At 35.5% G+C, this 19,084-nt stretch overlaps 1 protein-coding gene across 3 annotated transcripts in view; it reads right to left on the bottom strand.

Annotated features, from left to right (window-relative positions):
- Positions 1–19,084, bottom strand: part of KIAA1328 — a gene marked incomplete at its 5' end in the record, with an annotated part of 379,366 nt that overhangs the window by 70,469 nt on the left and 289,813 nt on the right. For all 3 annotated transcript variants that reach the window (XM_082668274.1, XM_082668275.1, XM_082668276.1), the window contains one exon: positions 4,009–4,190. In XM_082668274.1, coding sequence (XP_082524400.1) covers positions 4,009–4,190 — 182 coding nt within the window. The remainder of the gene's footprint in view (positions 1–4,008; positions 4,191–19,084) is intronic.

Raw genomic sequence — 19,084 nt, 5'->3', positions numbered from 1 at the left:
ATCATGGACTGTTTAGAACTGCAGTATTTACTACTGAAAAAGCTCCGCATATCAGTGGACTCGGTAGTTCAACCCTGAGTTGTTCAAGGGTCAACTGTAATATATTAATTCATTAAACAAATACATTACAAAACAAAAACATTAATACCACATGTTAAGCAACATTCAAGGAAATGGGGAAACAAAAGTGAACATAAGGAGTTCTTATATTCTCATGGGAGAAGACACAAAACATACATAATAAGCAGGTAAATTATATAGTATTTTGAGATACTTGTATTGCAGAGGATAGGAAATGTAGAGCCTCTGGTTCAAGTTACTATTCGATATATAGCAACTTCAACTCTGAATTTTAGTCTCTTGCGTTTGAAGTTTTTTTTTGAGTGGGCTGGGCAGGACGATTTAATCTACATGTTTAGGTTTATTCATAGCTCTGTACTATGCTTGTCTGCTGTGTTTTAATGATAAAGGTATCAATTTTTAACAAATCTTTTAGCTCAGACTACTGGGAACCAGAAGTAATATATTGTGGTATCCTTTCTAATGATTAAACATATAATGATAATGCTAATGCTAATAATAAAAGAAACATAAATAAATGTTCCTTAGAGGCAAGATGGAAATGGTTTCTGTACTTTAGATACTCCTACTTGCTTATTTCTTTAATCAGGACTGCAATATTAATCCAACATGGGCTACAAATAACGCTCACATCATTGCAAGCACAGGCTCACGTAGAGGAACAACTAGGAGCTTCAGAGATTATTTCTCACTTCAGATCATTCCTTCATTTCCAGTAAAAGAAAAATGTGTTTGGGAGTCTCTCAGGGAGTCTCAACCAGTGACAGCTGCTGTATGTTATATAACCTATAAAACCCCGAAAGACAAAATGAAGGGCATGGTCAATACCATCCGGTAAATCCAACTTACTCTAGGTTCAGCCTCTCTCATACCCTCTCAAAGTGTTAAGGGGAGTCAGAGATCGATGTCAGAGAAATAAACAGGAGGTAGCTCTAAATGTAGTATTGGGCTTTTAGTATTGGGTTAGTATTTTCCTAATTAATTCTGGAACATGCGTGCTCAGTGGCCTCACAACCTCTGCCAGCCCATCAGCATAACAGGAAAAAATATTCTCCCAGCTTTGAGGGCTCTTATAAAAGAGAGTCAGTGATTGTTCAGGAAGGGGAGGTTCTAGGCAAGCTAGGAGAGAATAAAAATACTGCTGTGTAGGGAGGAAAAAAGAAGAATGAAGATTGGGTATTTTTAGATTTATGCCTTTGGCTTAAAAGTTCTTGACGCAAGTTTGGATTTTCCTAAGTAATGTCTCCTTGTTCCACAGAGCTCAATAAAAGCAACTAAGACAGAACATTCCAAGCATCTATGACTGGAAAACAATTTACATTTTAAGCATAATTCTGACAATACTGTACTGTACTGATATTTTTGCAATCACAAGGTTATTTCTTGAGACAAGAATCAGGTCTGTTTTTTTTTTTTTTTACATGTTTAGTATTAATAAAGTCGACAGAATGGTGAGGAGGATAGGAGAGGTAAAGGAGAAAGAGACTGATAATAAAGATTAATGGTCCTTCAGTAAATGTCCTATGTAGTACTTAATGATTAAAGGACAACAAAAGTAACAAAGGATATAAAACAGAATAATAACATATTTTAAAACTTAGACATACTAAAGAGAGGAAAGCAATTAAGGAGATGCTAAACCAAGCAGTGTAACTTAGGTAATTGGTGTCAGGTCATTGACTCATGCTAAACAGGGGGTCCAATCCTGCTACAGCACACCTTGGAAAGTTGGTCTCCCACAAAAAATGCCAATGCAATAACTTTGCCCTGTACTGTGATCTGTGTATACCACCAGCTCTGCAACGGGCAGAATGGCTCAAAGGGGCCGTTTTAGCTCCTCAATGATCAGGTATACCATAATTTTGCTAATGGCTCCATATTAGAATAAAAGAAGAGAAAAATACAAGATAGCATTTCTTATTAGTAGAAGAAAAAGTTAATAGTTGCTGTGAATACCTTGAAACAAAACTCTTTTAAAAAGATGAAAAATTTTCCATTTTTCTCACTATAATGCTACAACCCTCCCCACCCCCCAAAAAAAGAGAAGGAAAAAAAAAAAACTAATGAAAAAAAATAAAACCATGAGTGAAAACTGTTCTTGAAAACTGCAGAATTATAACAGCTTTCTGTTGGTTAAATTGATTGGTATAGTAACATTATAAAATGACTATTAGGACTCATTGTGCACAACAGAAAGTCCTGAAATGTCAGCAGACTACACAGCAAAAAGTAATGGGTTCTGAACCCCTGTTAGTCAAAAATGATATTGTTTCAAATTAGAAATTGATTTTTTTTTTTTGGACAAAAGCCCTTTCTAGACTTCTGGCTTCTGTAGCTGGGCCTGGGAGAGATTAACCTCCACCATGGCCAGGGCTGGCCTGATGATACCTTTCTCAAAGTGCCTTTTCAATTGCAGTTTTCTAATGTTGCTGCGGTCTCAACCAATAACACAAGTTATTTGTCCCTTTGCTATCACACTGTATTTTTCTCATTTTGCTATTTTATTTTACTGCTGACACACAATACAAATTTATTGTCAAGTTAATAGAAGACTATGTTGAGCCTTGCAGTATAACTACCACACCAATTCTGACTGGTTCTCCACTCTCCAAAGTGCAATGACTAAGAATAGAGGGAGCCAAAAGTAAGAGTTTCCCATCTCTGAAGGACTATTAATAGAGAAAGTAGAGAAGATGCCATCTCAGATACTAAGTCTCCTCAATTTCAGTTTTGTTTCTGTTAGCAAAGTCTAAAAAGACAGAAGTTGTTCTAAGTTGTCCTAAAACAACAGAGGTCTGCAGAACTTTTGCCCTATGTCAAACAAAAATGTACCTTTGCTTTTGTTTCAAATTGTGGATAGTCTCCCTTCTGAAGCTTGGACTAATTATCATCTCTCAGTTATCTGGGAGAGGACTAAGCGATTTCTAGATTAATCATAATTAAAACCAAAAAACATGACAAAGTTGGCAGCTCATGAGGAAAGGTAGAGAGTAGTATACCTGTAAGATCTCATAAAGCACTGCTCAATTCTCAAATAAATAAATGTGAACGTGGTTAGAGAGATTATGAAAAGTTGGTTGATTACCACTAGCAGTGGGCAGTGCTAGCTAGCCCAGTAAAATAAGAGGTAAACAAGGAGGAAATCAGGGTAAATGGTTGTGAGCAGGAACAAAAGATGTCTGGGAAAGAGGCGTGAGCAGAAGGGGGCTCTGAGACCTTTTGTGCCCTTTGTTTTCTGTACATCATTTCTGACTGATGAAGCTCAGACTTGTTCCATTCTGTCCCAGAGTCCCTCCTTTAACGATTCCAGGAGAGATTTAAGCCAAAAGTCACTCCAGAAACAACTGAGAAATGCAATTAAATTTGACTGCCTCACTCAACCTTTCACATAGTTATTTATAATTGATTTCTTTTAAAATATCTACGATATATAAAATAGGAAGGATTATTGGCACTTCAAAGACTGCTAGGCAATATAGGCTTAAGACGTATGAGATTCTGTTTTAGACGCAATGACCTCTCCTCCACCCTCCTTTTATTTCCAGTTAATCGAGGATTAACTGTAGTTATTAGAGTTTACTTTCCCAGCAAAGATTTATGTTCAGTTTCTTGTCCTCTTTATTTGCTTTAAGCATTATTTTATGTCTATGACCACATTTACTGCTTAATAATTCTTGCAGTTTGCTGTTTGCAAAAAGAGGGACACATTAGACAGTTTCTCATATGAGTGTTCTAAGAGAAATGTTGATGCAATTCACTGATCTAGGTGACGTGCTACCTTTGGCCTTGCAGGCCCATGTCAGTCTGTAACACATTTAACTCTTGTTCAGGGTTATAGGAAATCATCTGGAGCTCATGGCTAGCAGCCATCAGCAACCAACTGCCCCCAAGAGCTTCCTGTTTTGCTACTACAGATGCTGAGCTTACCTCTTTGGGGCTGATATGCATCTTTCTTTTGACCTGTCCACAGGGCATCATCTTCCACATGTGACTGAAACCCAACTGTCTTCTTCTCCCTTCTATTCTCTCCATTATTAGTGAAGTCTTGGTACTTTTTGCTGGATGATGATGTTCCAAGCGTCCAGACATCACATTTTGACTTCAATAAACTGAAAAGAATAAACATTTATGAGCTGTAGGCAGCACAGCAGGGGGTATAGATCACACAAAGGCATATACATTCAGTATGAATTGAAATGCAATTCATGGCAATAGAAACTTTCTTTTTCTTATCTTTTATTGATGTATAATTTAAATAATTTACTGAAGGTCTATTTTGTGTTCTGCCAAAACAATTTTGGAGAAGAAATGGTTTTTATCCTCAAAAAGTTTATATTTGGGGTTGGGGAAATGAGACTCAGACCCTAAAACTGCTAATAAAGCCATAGAGTATGACTAAGAACCAGAGTATCTGTAAAAATAAAAAGTATGCTAAAAGAAGACTTGCATAACTAAAATGTTTCCGAGTACTAAAAATGAATGAGGGATGAAAATATCACCAATTTGCTTCAAAATGTATTTGTGTTTCTCATTTTCAATTGTTATAGTATTTATTATGTACTCAGGGTATGTGAGGAATAGTACTATAGTGCTTGTGGGAGAATTGGTCTCTGTCCTCACATAATTTCATTATAAAGTCAACAAGGCAAATATGGAGTAAAAGAAATTTTAATGAAAATAAACACATGTGCATATGTTTTTTTCTCCAATGAACTATGTTCCCACCATTAGCACAATTCCTCTTATAACATTTTATTTTTTAGAGAGAAATGTTATGATGATGTGTATCCCTTACTATTCTACCAGCCCCTTCCTTCTAATTTAAGTTCACCATAGACTCATGATACTTCAGTTTTGTCTTCCCCATGACCATAAACAAGGTGAAAATTAAAATGAAGAAAAATAATTTATTCAAAAAGTAACATTCTAAAAACTAGGATATTTAAACTCCCCAGCAGCAGAGGCAATCTCTAGACAAGAATAGGTTGATGGAATATTACTGGATCCATTATGAATGCTAGGTGGTCCTTGACCAGGATTGAAATCACATAAACCCATCAAAGTCACTGGGCTCCTTTTGTGTGGATCAGAATTTTTAGTAATGTTTGCTCACATCATAATTTATTAATAAAAACCAATACATTAAATGGTTTTATGTTCAGCGTGGTGAAAAGAAACAAACTATTAGCAGTATGGCTTTACAGGGGAATAAAGCAGTGTATTAAATTTATACACTTAAAATTTTTTTTACCAGAACCCAAGGATCACTTTCCCTTGTGGACCTACCAGTGGAGGCATATCTTAGCTAATGTAACTTCTACTCATGGGACAGGAAAATACAGAGAATAAAACTGTATTACTGTTAATGAAAGATAAGTTTACCTCAACCCAGAAGTCCCAAACCCTGGCAAATCCAACAACGACATCTCTACTTGTTCTTACAGAAAAGTTAATGTGACCAAGACTACTGGGTTTCCCAAAATCATACATTCTCAGGTCAGCCAAGCTCCCAATACTAGCCAATGTTGATCACTCCCAATACTGAATAGTTCCTTCCATTTTACACAGAAGCTTGTCTGTACCTTTATTCCAAATCCCATCCTGGGAACCTGGGTTCTAATTTCCCTGAAATAAAGATGACTATATAAAAAAATTTCTTCTTTCATTTGCATTTATTTCCAACTTTACCCATCTACTATTCTTCTATTAACATCTCAGAAGGAAATCACACCTTTTACTCATACTCTTGATACCATTTTGACCCCTTCCCTCTGTGACTATGGCCTGCCAATCATCTCCTTTTCTTATAACTTAAAAACTCCTCCTCTCAAATGAATTCTCTCCTAGGATTACAAATAAGACCAGACTTTCCATTAAAAATCAAAACCTAAATCTAAATCCCAAAACTATCCCTTAAGTGGAAAAGTATAATAGTACTCAGTGTCAGTGAGAGTGTTGGGACAGGAGGATTTTAGTATAGTACTAGGGAAACTGCAAATTGGGATAACCCTTCTGTGAGTGATTTGTCACTACAAAATAAAAGTGCACCTAACCTCCTACAATTTCACTTTTAAGAAGTTACCCTATAGAATTACATAAACAACAGTGGAATTAGAAAATTTTCTCACACTACACACAAAAATAAACGCAAAATGGATTGAAGACCTAAATGTAAGACTGGAAGCCATAAAACTCCTAGAAGAAAACATAGGCAGAACACTCTTTTGACATAAATCATAGCAATATTTGTTTTGGATCTGTTTCTAAAGGCAAAGGAAATAAAAGCAAGAATAAATGAATGGGACCTAATTAAACTTAAAAGCTTTTGCACAGCAAAGGAAACCACTGAAAAAATGAAAAGACAACCCACTGAATGGGAGGAAATATTTGCAAATGACATGACTGATAAGGGGTTAACAATCAAAATATATAAACAGCTCATACAACTTAACATCAAAAAACCCAAACAACCCAATTTAAAAAATGGGCAGAAGATCTGAATAGACATTTTTCCAAAGAAGATATACAGATGGTCAACAGGCACATGAAAAGACATCGCTAATCATCAGAGGAATGCAAGTCAAAACTACGATGAGATATCACCTCATACCTGTCAGAATGGCTATCACCAAAAAGACAACAAACAACAAATGTCGGCAAGGATGTGAAGAAAAGGGAACCCTTGTATACTGCTGGTGGGAATGTAAATTGGTGCAGCCTCTATGGAAAACAATATAGGGACTCCTCAAAAAGCTAAAAATAGAACCAACATATGATCTAGCAATTTCACTCTTGGGTATACATCTGAAGAAAACGAAAACACTAATTTGAAAAGATGCATGCACCCCATTGGTCATAGCAGCATTATTTACAGTAGCCAAGCTATAGAAGCAACCTAAGTGTCCATCAACAGATGAATGGATAAAGAAGATGTGGTATATATATACAACGGAACACTACTCAGTCATAAAAAAAGAATGAAATTTTGCTATTTACAACAACATGGATGTACCTGGAGGGTATTATGCTCAGTGAAATAAGTCAGACAGGGAAAGACAAATGCTATATGCTATCACTTATATGTGGAACCTAAAAATTAAAACAAATGAATGACTATAACAAAATAGAAACAGATTCACAGATAGAGAGAACAACTAGTAGTTACCAGTGAGGAGAGGGAAGAGGAGAGGGGCAGGATAGGGGTACGGGATTAAGAGGTACAAATTACTATGTACAAAATAAGTAAGCTACAAGTATATATTGTACAACACAGGGAATATAGTCTGTTTTATAATAACTATAAATGGAACATAATCTATAAAACTTCTGAATCACTGTCTCATACACCGGAAACTAATACAGTATTGTAAATAAACTATACCTTAATTTAAAAAAATAAATAGGGACTTCCCTGGTGGTGCAGTGGTTAAGAATCCACCTGCCAATGCAGGGGACATGGGTTTGAACCCTGGTCAGGGAAGATCCCACATGCCATGGAGCAACTAAGCCCATGCTCCACAACTACTGAGCCTGCACTCTAGAGCCCATGAGCCACAACTACTGAGCCCGCATGCCACAACTACTGAAGCCCGGGTGCCTAGAGCCTGTGCTCCGCAACAAGAGAAGCAACCGCAATGAAAAGCCCATGCACTGCAACGAAGAGGATCCCCCACTTGCCACAACTAGAGAAAGCTGGTGCGGAGCAACGAAGACCCAATGCAGCCAAAATAAATAAATAAATACATTAAAAATAAATAAATAAAATCCTACTATCATCATTTATAAAATAAATAAATAAAATAAATGAAAACAGAGAAAAAAAGAATGAGGTAGTTCTCTATACTACTGTGAATAAACTTCATGACATACTATTAAGTAAAAAAAGGGCAATTTGCAATAATAGAATATATAATATGATCTCATTTTTGTAAAAACAAAAATATACAAAAAATATTTTTTAAGTTCTGGATGGATAAATAACAAATCAGAAAAGTAGAACAGAGTTACTGAGGGAACAATTTTTATAATTTAATTTATATACTTCTGAATGTTTAAATTTCTTCCAATAGGATGCACTTTCATAATTACAAAACAAAAAATTTCACCATCTCCTTTATGTTACCATCTTCTCTCCTTCCCTTCTTTGCCAAACTTCTAGAAAACAATAATTTTAACAGATATGCCTACTAAAACTATTTTTTAAAGAACAAATCTAGTGGCGTATTCTCTTTCAACCATCTTGCTTGTTATAAGACTACTTCACAGCAACTGACTCCTTCCTTAAAACTTATTTCCCTTGGAGTTCATGACATATATCTTGATTGATTTTCTAGTTTTAGGAGGCTGCTGCTCATATTCTTTTATTGGGAGCTCTTGTACTTCCCTTCCCCTAAATGCAGATATTCCTGATGATTCTGCCCTTGTCCTTCTTCTCTTCCTCCCTTAGCACTTTCTTAGTGATCCCTGTCACACCACTGTATCTTCAATTATGATTTCTAAATAGATTCATCTAGCCCACAATGTTCTCCAAAACTGCTGACCTCTTCAACTATCTGTTGAAAAGCTGTGAAGAGATGCCTTGTCCTACCTCCCAAAACCAACTCACGCTAAAGCAATGAATAATCTTTATCTTGAAACCTGTTCCTTTATCTGTTTCCATTCTCATTTAATGTATCACCATCCTCCCTGCTACTCAGATGAAAAACTTCAGCTGTCTCAAATTCTGCTTTCCTTATTCTTGTTCAATAAATTGCCAAATCAATCATTCATTTATATATTCCTTAGATATTTATTGAGGACATACTCATATGTATGAAGGGGCTGGGGTGGGCAATAGGGAAAAGAAATATTTACTGAGGACTTGTTATATGCTAGGTGCTAGGTATACAAACCAGCAAGACCTGGTTCCCGCTCTCCAAGTGATTTTAATGGCGGAGACAGACATGGAAACAGATTTTTTTTAATATGATATGATACAAGTTATGACTCAGGAATATGTGTGGTGTTTAAGGGAGCACAAAGGCAGGGCATCTAACTGTATTTGAATAACTGAAGGGAAATTCCTGAAGCTTTCAAACTAAGTCTTGGTGGATAAGCAGGGGATAAGGAAGGATAGTAGGATGGAAGGCAGAAGAGAACAGTATTAGCAACTATACTAATTAGTAAAACTTCAGCATATATTTTGGGCAAGTTAAATCATTTGGTATACTGTTAACTGTTATAGCATTGAGTTTGGGGTATTGGGTGGGGATAAGTGTGAGGTGAAGCAAGACAGATGGGCTGGGTCAGAACATAAAAGGTTTGGTTTTCCATGTCAAGGGGCTTGAACTTTATTTTGTCGGCAAAGCAAAGTCATTGAAGGGCTCTAAGGAGAAAAATGACATGATACAACTTGAATTTATGAAGAATTGCCCTGGCACAATTTAGAGAATGGATTGGATGAGTGGGAAGGCTGCTGAAATAGCTGTGATGAGAGATGATGAGGGTCTAAATAGAGAAGCAGTGGTAGGAATGGGAAGGAGACAACTTTTAAAATACACTTAGGATTTAAAATTGGCAGAATTTGATACGTGTTTGAATGTGAAAAGTGAGGGACAGGAGTGAGTGAGAATGAGTGGCAGAATTTGGGTGGATAAGCAATATAGAGAAGGTGGTGGTGGGGGGATTAAATGTAGCTTGAGGTGCCTATGAAGCATCTGGAAAGACATTTCAAGAGAGCAATTGGATCAATAACCCTGCAGTTTTTTGCTTGTTGGCTGACTGACTTGAGAAAGCATGTGCTTTACTTTCAATTTCATTGGTGAAGGAGGAGGTAAATTCATTCCTGTAGGTGAAAGAAATGGGTATTGAGAAAAGTGATGATTTAGAGAAGGTATTTAGGGAATTCAAGGTAAAAATGACCAAGAACAAAAACAAGACTGTCCTGCAACGTTTAGGGCTATAACAGAATTAGAAATCATAAATTTGTATCTGGGCTCAGGTGCACAGATGTAAAAGCAGAGAAAGCAGCCTGAGAGCTTGATCCAGGGTTAGGATTTTTTGTATAGGGTGTGGCAGACTAGAGGTCAAGGGAAACTTGTATGCTAATAAGGGAATAGTTTAGGTCAACCATTTGGTCCAGAATGTACATGGGGAAGAAAGTGAGACAAAGAGGGGCCTGAAAGACTGGAAAAAAAAAGGGGAGAAATGAAGGATTTAGATGTCTCTTTAAGATAAAACAAAACAAGAAAAACAAACAAAACACTTGGTATAGTCTATATGAGAAATGAGAACATGAACGGACCCAAGTGAAAGAGGTGAACTATAAAGGGGGTACCAGTCAGCGATTTCTGAGATGGAACCACAGCAGGGGAAAGCAAGCTCCGGATGGGGCCAGGGACAATACGGCTAAAGAAAACGAGTGAACCACGGAAGACAAATCTCTTTAGCTATGGCAACGGAGAGATCAACCACGTGAATACTGGAATCTCACAGAATGGGGTTAGGAGACGTGGGGGAGGAAGTGACTGAGTGGATGTCAAATTCCTAGTGAGATCACAATGGAAAACAAAGAAAAGGAAGGATGGACTGTAAGGCCAGATATCCTGAGATTCACATAAACAAGGAGGTTCACTAGAGAGTAAACTAGTTAAAAGTTTGAGATGTTGGAATGAGGAGAACAGGAAATGCTGGCACTACTGTCTCTGTTGTTTGCCAAATGTGACAGAAAGAATGGCCTGGATAGTAGCATTCTCAGAAAAGATGCCAAATTTAGGCAGTGATTCACAGCCTGCTATACATTAAAATTACGTGGGAAAATTTTTAAAAGAGCGATGGGCTGTCCTACCCATTCTTAGAAATGGAATGAATCCATCTGGAGTGAGCTGCATTATGTGCCTCCCTCTCTCACCCTCTCTTGTCCTTTTTTTTTAAAGCTCCACAGGTAATCCCAATGTCCAGTCAGTGCTGAAAATCACTAACTTATGGCCAAGCATGAAAATATTTTTTTTGTGTGAAAAGGTTGAGGATGAAAAGAGTTTATTTTCTATGAAATAGGTGTTTGGAAAGGCACCTTTAGGAAATCCTGGGGGCAGCAGGAAGGAAAGGGGTGTTAGGGAAGGAAAGGTAGACTTTTAAGAGAATAAAAGTACAAGAGAGAAAAATCAATACAAATTACTCAAATTTTGGCATGAGTCACTTAACAAAAAATGAAGGGGAACATGTCCTCGATTTAGAAGACTATAAAATCTAGGATGGGGAAACATGTATTAAATCTTTCCTTCCTTTTTCCAGTGGCCAAATTTGGGTGCTAGTCATGCCATGTCTAAACAATTGCTATATCATCCAGTTTCTGGCTCAGTCATGGAATCAGCCATTTCTTCAAGGAGATCTAGTATCTTTTAGTTAAAAAAAAAAAAAAAAAAAAAAAAAGAGCTAACGGAATTGGATTATCACTGTTCCTAAGTTCTCATAGAGCAAGAGACTATATGCATGTATGTATGTATATACACATGTTTATTTATATATCTAGAAATATATTGAAAATCATGAGTTTACACTAATGTCTTCAATTCCAAACCAACAGGGTTCATTTTAGTTTTCTACCTTTCCGTATATGTAACTCCATTCTGTAACAGTGAAAAAACTTGGCTACCATTTTCCTTAATACAATTACTTACTCATTTTGTATGAAAACTGTATTCCATCACCACTGCCATGATCCCTTCCCCTCCCTCCGTTGTCAGTCACCACCACATCGCTCCGGGTGTTTCTGCCAACACACCTCTGTATAGGCACTCTCCCCATTAAGCTCTGAGTGGGCTACCTCTGCTGTGAGAAAGCCCTCCTATCTCAGGCTCTCAAGACCCCATGCATGGCTGACCTCCACATGGATACCATCCTCATTTTGTTCAAGCTCCAACACCCTACACCAATACAATCACCAGGATGAAAGCACTCCCCACCCTGCACAAGCTCTGACATTCAGTGCCAAGCTGCCCTCCTCTGTGGATCAAGCTCCAACCCCATGATCAAATAAATTTGGGGTATGATGTTAGGCTGGGTTCAAGGTTAATTTTTTTCATATCTATATGCAGTATATCCAGCATTATTTATTTAAAAGACTTTCCTTTTTCCACAGAATGCTTCATACCTTTGTCAAAACGCAGTCAAACATATGACTGTGTGGGTCTATTTCTGGACTCTATTCTGTTCCATTGATAAATAGCTAATATATAGCTATCATATGAAAATAAATTTGATTTTTATACATTGAACTTGAACTCTGTGGTTGTGTTAAATTGACTTAATAATTCTAGCAGTTTTGGGGTAGATTCCTTAGGATTTTTCTATGTAGACAATCATATTATTTAACAATAAAGACAGTTTTACTTATGTATTTCTAATATTTTTCATGCCCAATCACATCAGCTAGGACTTCTAGTACAATGCTGAATAGAAGTGGTAAGAGTGGACATCCTTACCTTATTCCTAAGTGTTCATCACTAAAGAGATGTATCTTTATCTATATGCTCTATCTGATTTCTAGCTTGATAAGAAGTCATTTTTAAAAAATGAGCATTGGAAGAGTTTTTTGCATCTGTTTGAAAAGGTGTTTTTCTTCCTTACTATGTTAATATGGCAAAGCACATTGATTGATCTTCAAATGTTAAGCCAACTCTGCATTCCTGGGATAAACTCTATTTAGTCAAGCTGGATTATATATATATTTATATATTCCAGGACTTAATTTGCTAATATTTTGTTAAGGAACTTTTTTTGTTTTGCATTTATGTTCATGAGGAAGATTAGTCTGTCATTTCTTTTCTTCTCATGCTTTTACCTGGTTTAGGTATCATAAAAGGAGTTGGGAAAAGTTCTTTCTTCCTCTAGTCCAATGGTTCTCCAGTGGGGTAGAAGAAGAGGATTTTGCCACACAGGGGACATTTAGCAATGTCTGGAGGGTTTTTGATTGTCACAGTTGTGGGGGTTGCTAATGGGTAAAAGAGAGGGATGTTGCTAAACATCCTGCAATGTACGGGACAGACCACCGTCACCCCACAACCTCACCCCAAGCTATTATCTGGTCCAAAATGTCAAGAGTACCAAGGCTGAAAAACCCTGCTCTAGTCTTTGAAAGAATTTGTGTAAGACTGATATTTCTTCTTTAGGTGTTTGGTAGAATTCATGAGTGAAGTCTTATGGGATTGTGATTGTAGTTTTATTCATGGGACATTTCTTAATTAAAAATTAAATTTGTTTAACAGAGGGCTATTCAGATTCTCTACTTTTTTGGTATCAATTTTGGTATATCATCAATTTCAAGGAATTTATATCATTTAAGTTATCAAATGTGCTTACAAAAATTATTCATAATATTCTTTAATTACTTTAAAAATATTGTTAGAATCTATGGTGATATCTTCTTTTTCATTCCTGATACTGATAATTTGTTTTCCTCTCAATAATAGGTTGATCATCTTGAAAAGGCTTATTGATTTTATTTACATTTTCAAAAAGTCAACTTTTAGCTTTACAGATTTTCTCTATTGCCTGTTTTCCTTTTCACTGCAAGACTTAACAAACATTGGCTGCTACAATGATGAAAGCAGAATATAAATACAGAAATAATACAAATTGGGCAATGCTGAGAGAAACTGGAGTTCTGGCCCAGAATGGAAGATACTGTTAATGTCCCCTGAGACACTAGAAAGTCCATATCCTGGATAAAGGCTTACTGTAAAGCTCTAACAAAGCCTAAAATCAAGCTATAGGAAAATGCACAGGGACAAAAAAGTTTGGAGATTGATTCTTACCAATTTAGAGGGGCTTGGAAAGCACTTCAGGCTTTCCAGAGAACTGTCCTTACAAAGTATATAACCAAACCTATCCAAGTTCAAGGTGAATAGGAGGTGATTGAATTGCCGAGAAGAGCAAAAATCAACATTCTTTAGAGAATGATAATAAAATCCGCATCTCTAAATGTATCATCCATAATACCCAGAGTACAATACAAATTGTCAGACACAAAAAGAAAAAATATGTGATCCATAGTTAAGAAAAATATCAATTAAAATCAGCCAAAAGATGCCCCAAATGTTGTACCTAGCAGATAAAAGACTTTATTTAAACCAGCTATTATAAATATATTGATGGACATAAAGGAGAACATGGTTTAAATGAATGAAAAGACAGGCAGTCTCAGCAGAAAGAGATAGAAACTCTCTGGCTGGAAATTAAAGTGACTGAAATAAAAATTGGAAAATGGAGATGAGAGGTTAAAGAATAAGTGAAATTAATGGAAGAATCAACAAAAATGACCCAATTTGAAGAACATAGGGAAAAAAAGATTGAAGAAAAATGATGAGTCCCAGAGATTTTAGAGACAATATTAAACTGCCTAACAAACATAACTGAAGTTGCAGAAGGAGAAGAGACTGAGAATGGGGTAGAAAAAATATTTGAAAAAATATATGTTAAAGAAACAATGTCAGAATATTTCCAAATTTGATGAAAAAGTTTGACCCACAGATCACAGTCAAACTGTTGAAAACCAAAGATAAAGACAACCTTGCAAACAACCAGATGAAATGTCAATTACATAAAAAATAATGATTTTAACAGTTAACTTCTCATAAGAACAATGAAAGCTAGAAGATAGAACAATATCCTTAAAGTGCTAAAAGGAAAAAACAAAACAAAACAAACCCAAAGTGTCATCCTAGAATTCTGCATCGCATGAAAATATCCTTCAAATAAAGGAGGGAGAAACAACATTTTCAGATAAACAAAAACAGGGAAAATTTGTTGTTAGCAGACCTGCACTTTTGGATTGAAAGAAAATGATATTAGATGGAAATATGGATCTAAGAAATGAAGAGCATCAGAAATACTACATATGTGAATAAATATAAAACTCTCTATGTTCTTATTCTTCTCTTAATGTCATTAAAAGATATATGAATGTTTAAAGCATGGGATTTATAATGCACTTAGCTGTAATGTATATGACAATAATATCAAAAAGAACGGAGAATATATCTATACAGTATAAAAGTTCTTACAGTCTACATAAAATCACACAATGTTAGTATTATATAATAAGACTTTAATACGTTAGGAAAGCATATTATAATCCCTACAGAAATCACTAAAGGAAATGCAAAAAGGTATAGCTAATAAAATATTAGAGGAATTTTTAAAAAATTGAAAAACAATTATTATTCTCCCTTTCCCCTCCCGATAAAAGTAGAAAAGGAGAAACAGGAACAAAGAATAGATATGATTAGCAGGAAGGAAAAAAAGAAAAGAAAAATGTTAGACCTAAATCCAATAGTTTCAATAATAAATTAAATCAGACTATACTACAAAGCTACAGTAATCAAGGCAGTATGGTACTGGCACAAAAACAGAAATATAGATCAATGGAACAGGATAGAAAGCCCAGAGATAAACCAACGCACATATGGACACCTTATCTTTGATAAAGGATGCAAGAATATACAGTGGAGAAAATACAGCATCTTCAATAAGTGGTGCTGGGAAAACTGGACAGGTACATGTAAAAGTATGAAATTAGAACACTCCCTAATACCATACACAAAAATAAACTCAAAAAATAAACTCAGAATGGATTAAAGACCTAAAAGTAAGGTCAGACACTATCAAACTCTTAGAGGAAAACATAGGCAGAACACTCTATGACATAAATCACAGCAAGATCCTTTTTGACCCACCTCCTAGAGAAATGGAAATAAAAACAAAAATAAACAAATGGGACCTAATGAAACTTCAAAGCTGTTGCACAGCAAAGGAAACCATAAACAAGACCAAAAGACAACCCTCAGAATGGGAGAAAATATTTGCAAATGAAGCAACTGACAAAAGATTAATCTCCAAAATTTACAAGCAGCTCATGCAGCTCAATAACAAAAAAACAAACAACCCAATCCAAAAATGGGCAGAAGATCTAAATAGACATTTCTCCAAAGAAGATATACAGATTGCCAACAAACACATGAAAGAATGCTCAACATCATTAATCATTAGAGAAATGCAAATCAAAACTACAATGAGATATCATCTCACACCAGTCAGAATGGCCATAATCAAAAAATCTAGAAATCAATAAATGCTGGAGAGGATGTGGAGAAAAGGGAACACTCTTGCACTGATGGTGGAAATGCAAATTGATACAGCCACTATGGAGAACAGTATGGAGGTTCCTTAAAAAACTAAAAATAGAATTACCATACAACCCAGCAATCCTAATCCCACTACTGGGCATATACCCTGAGAAAACCATAATTCAAAAAGAGTCATGTACCAAAATGTTCATTGCAGCTCTATTTACAATAGCCAGGACATGGAAGCAACCTAAGTGTCCATCAACAGACGAATGGATAAAGAAGATGTGGCACATATATACAATGGAATATTACTCAGCCATAAAAAGAAACGAAATTGAGTTATTTGTAGTGAGGTGGATGGACCTAGAGTCTGTCATACAGAGTGAAGTAAGTCAGAAAAAGAAAAACAAATACCGTATGCTAACACATATATATGGAATCTAAGAAGAAAAAAGAAAAAGGTCATGAAGAACCTAGGGGTAAGATGGGAATAAAGACACAGACCTACTAGAGAATAGACTTGAGGATATGGGGAGGGGGAAGGGTAAGCTGTGACAAAGTGACAGAGTGGCATGAACATATATACACTACCAAACGTAAAATAGATAGCTAGTGGGAAGCAGCTGCATGGCACAGGGAGATCAGCTCGGTGGTTTGTGACCACCTAGAGGGGTGGGATAGGGAGGTTGGGAGGGAGGGAGATGCAAGAGGGAAGAGATATGGGAACATATGTATATGTATAACTGGTTCACTTTGTTATAAAGCAGAAACTAACACACCATTGTAAAGCAATTATACTCCAATAAAGATGTTAAAATTAATTAATTAAAGTGAATTAAACACTCAAATCAAATGGAAGGGAGATTGTCAGGCTAGAGAAAAATGCAAATCCCAAGCCATATGTTGTTTACAAGAGTCATACTTTATTTTTATTCTTTTTAACATGTCTATTGGAGCATAATTGCTTTACAGTGTTGCGTTAGTTTCTGTTGTATAACAAGGTGAATCAGCTACATGTATACACATATCCCCACATCCCCTCCCTCTTGCGTTTCCCTCCCACCTTCCCTATCCCACCCCTCTAGGTGGTCACAAAGCACCAAACTGATCTCCCTGTGCTATGCAGTTGCTTCCCACAAGCTACCTATTTTACATTTGGTAGTGTATATATGTCAATGCTAAGGAGTCATACTTTAAATGTAAAAGAATAAATAGGTTGACATAGAGGATGGAAGGTGATAAGCCAAGCAAACAGTACACATGGAAGGCTAGAGTGATTATATAATGTCAAATAAAGTAGATGTTAAGAAAACGAGTAGAACCAGAGATAAAAAGATATATTTCATCATGATTAAAATATTTTATCATGATTAAAGGGGCAAATCATGAAACATCCCTAACAGCCCCAAATATATTTGTATCTAAAATAGTTTCCAAATACACACAGCAAAACTCATAAGGGTAAAGAAGGAAGTAAAGAAATGCACAATCATATTTGGAGATTTTAACATCTCATTATCAATTGATAGGAAAAAAATGAAAAAAATTTAGTAGGCTACATAAGATCTGAACAACACTACTTGTCAATTTGATTTAATTGACATGTACAGAACATTATACTCAATAGCAGAATATGAATATTTAAAAGTGCACATGGAATATTGACCAAGATAAATCATGTTGAGTCATAAAATAAATTTTAATATATTTCAAAAGAATAAACACTTATAGAGTATGTAACCACAATGGAGTTAAATTGAAAATAAAAAGATATCTAGAAAAATCTAAAGTATTTGGAAGTTTTATAACATACTTCTAAGTAACTCATGGGTCAAAAAAAATCACAAGAGAAACTAATAGCATTTTGAAATGAATGATCACGAAAATACAACCTATTAAGATTTGAGGGATACAGAAGGCAAGTGCTTAAATGCTTTTACTAGAAAAGAAGAAAAGTTTAAAGTCAATGACATAATGGAACTTCCCTGGTGGTCCAGTGGTTAAGATTCCATGCTCCCAATGCAGGCGGCACAGGTTCAATCCCTAGTCGAGGAACTAAGATCCCACATGCTGCACAGCATGGCCAAAAAAAAGAAAGTCAATGACATAATATTCCATTTTATTAAGCTAGAAAAATAAGAACACACTAGATATAAAGCAAGTAGAAAGAAGGAAACAATAAAGAGTAGAAATCCATGAAATAGATAACAATAAAAATACAAAAGAAACATAAAAGTCAGCCCTTTGAAAATATTAATAAAATTGATAAACTCCTAATCCAAGACAAACTAAGAAAAAGGGAAAATTTATGAATATCAAGAATCAGAGAGGGGATATCATTATAGATGCTACAGATAGTAAAAGAATATTAAGGCTATCTCATAAACAACTTTATGCCACCCTATACAATAACTAAGATGAAATGAAATGCACACATTGCTTGGAAAATATAACTGGTTAAAACTGACTCAAGAAGAAACAGGAAATATATGAATAGCCTCATATCTATTAAAGAAATTAAATTCATAATCAAAACATCCCCACAAAGAAAACTGATCAGATAGCTTCACTGGTATATTTTATCATATTTAAGGAAGCGATACTACTAATTTTAGACAAGCTTTCAGTAAATAGAAGAGGAGTGACCTCTTCTCAACTCATTTTATGTTACCATGTGATACCAAAACCTGATTAAGCTATTACAATAAAGTAAAATTACAAACTAGTATCGCTCATGAACACAGACACAAAAATCCTCAACAAAATATTAGCATATCAAATCCAGCAATATATAAAAGGTACTACATCATGGCCAAATGAGTATTTTTCCAAAAGGTAATGTTGGGTTAACATTAAAAAAAGTAAATCCACGTAAACTGTCACATTAAAAGAATAAA

This window comes from Grampus griseus (genome assembly GCF_964374135.1).
Source record: "Grampus griseus genome assembly, chromosome: 12".
Taxonomy (NCBI): Eukaryota; Metazoa; Chordata; class Mammalia; order Artiodactyla; family Delphinidae; genus Grampus; species Grampus griseus.
This window is presented reverse-complemented; position numbering and strand designations above follow the sequence as displayed.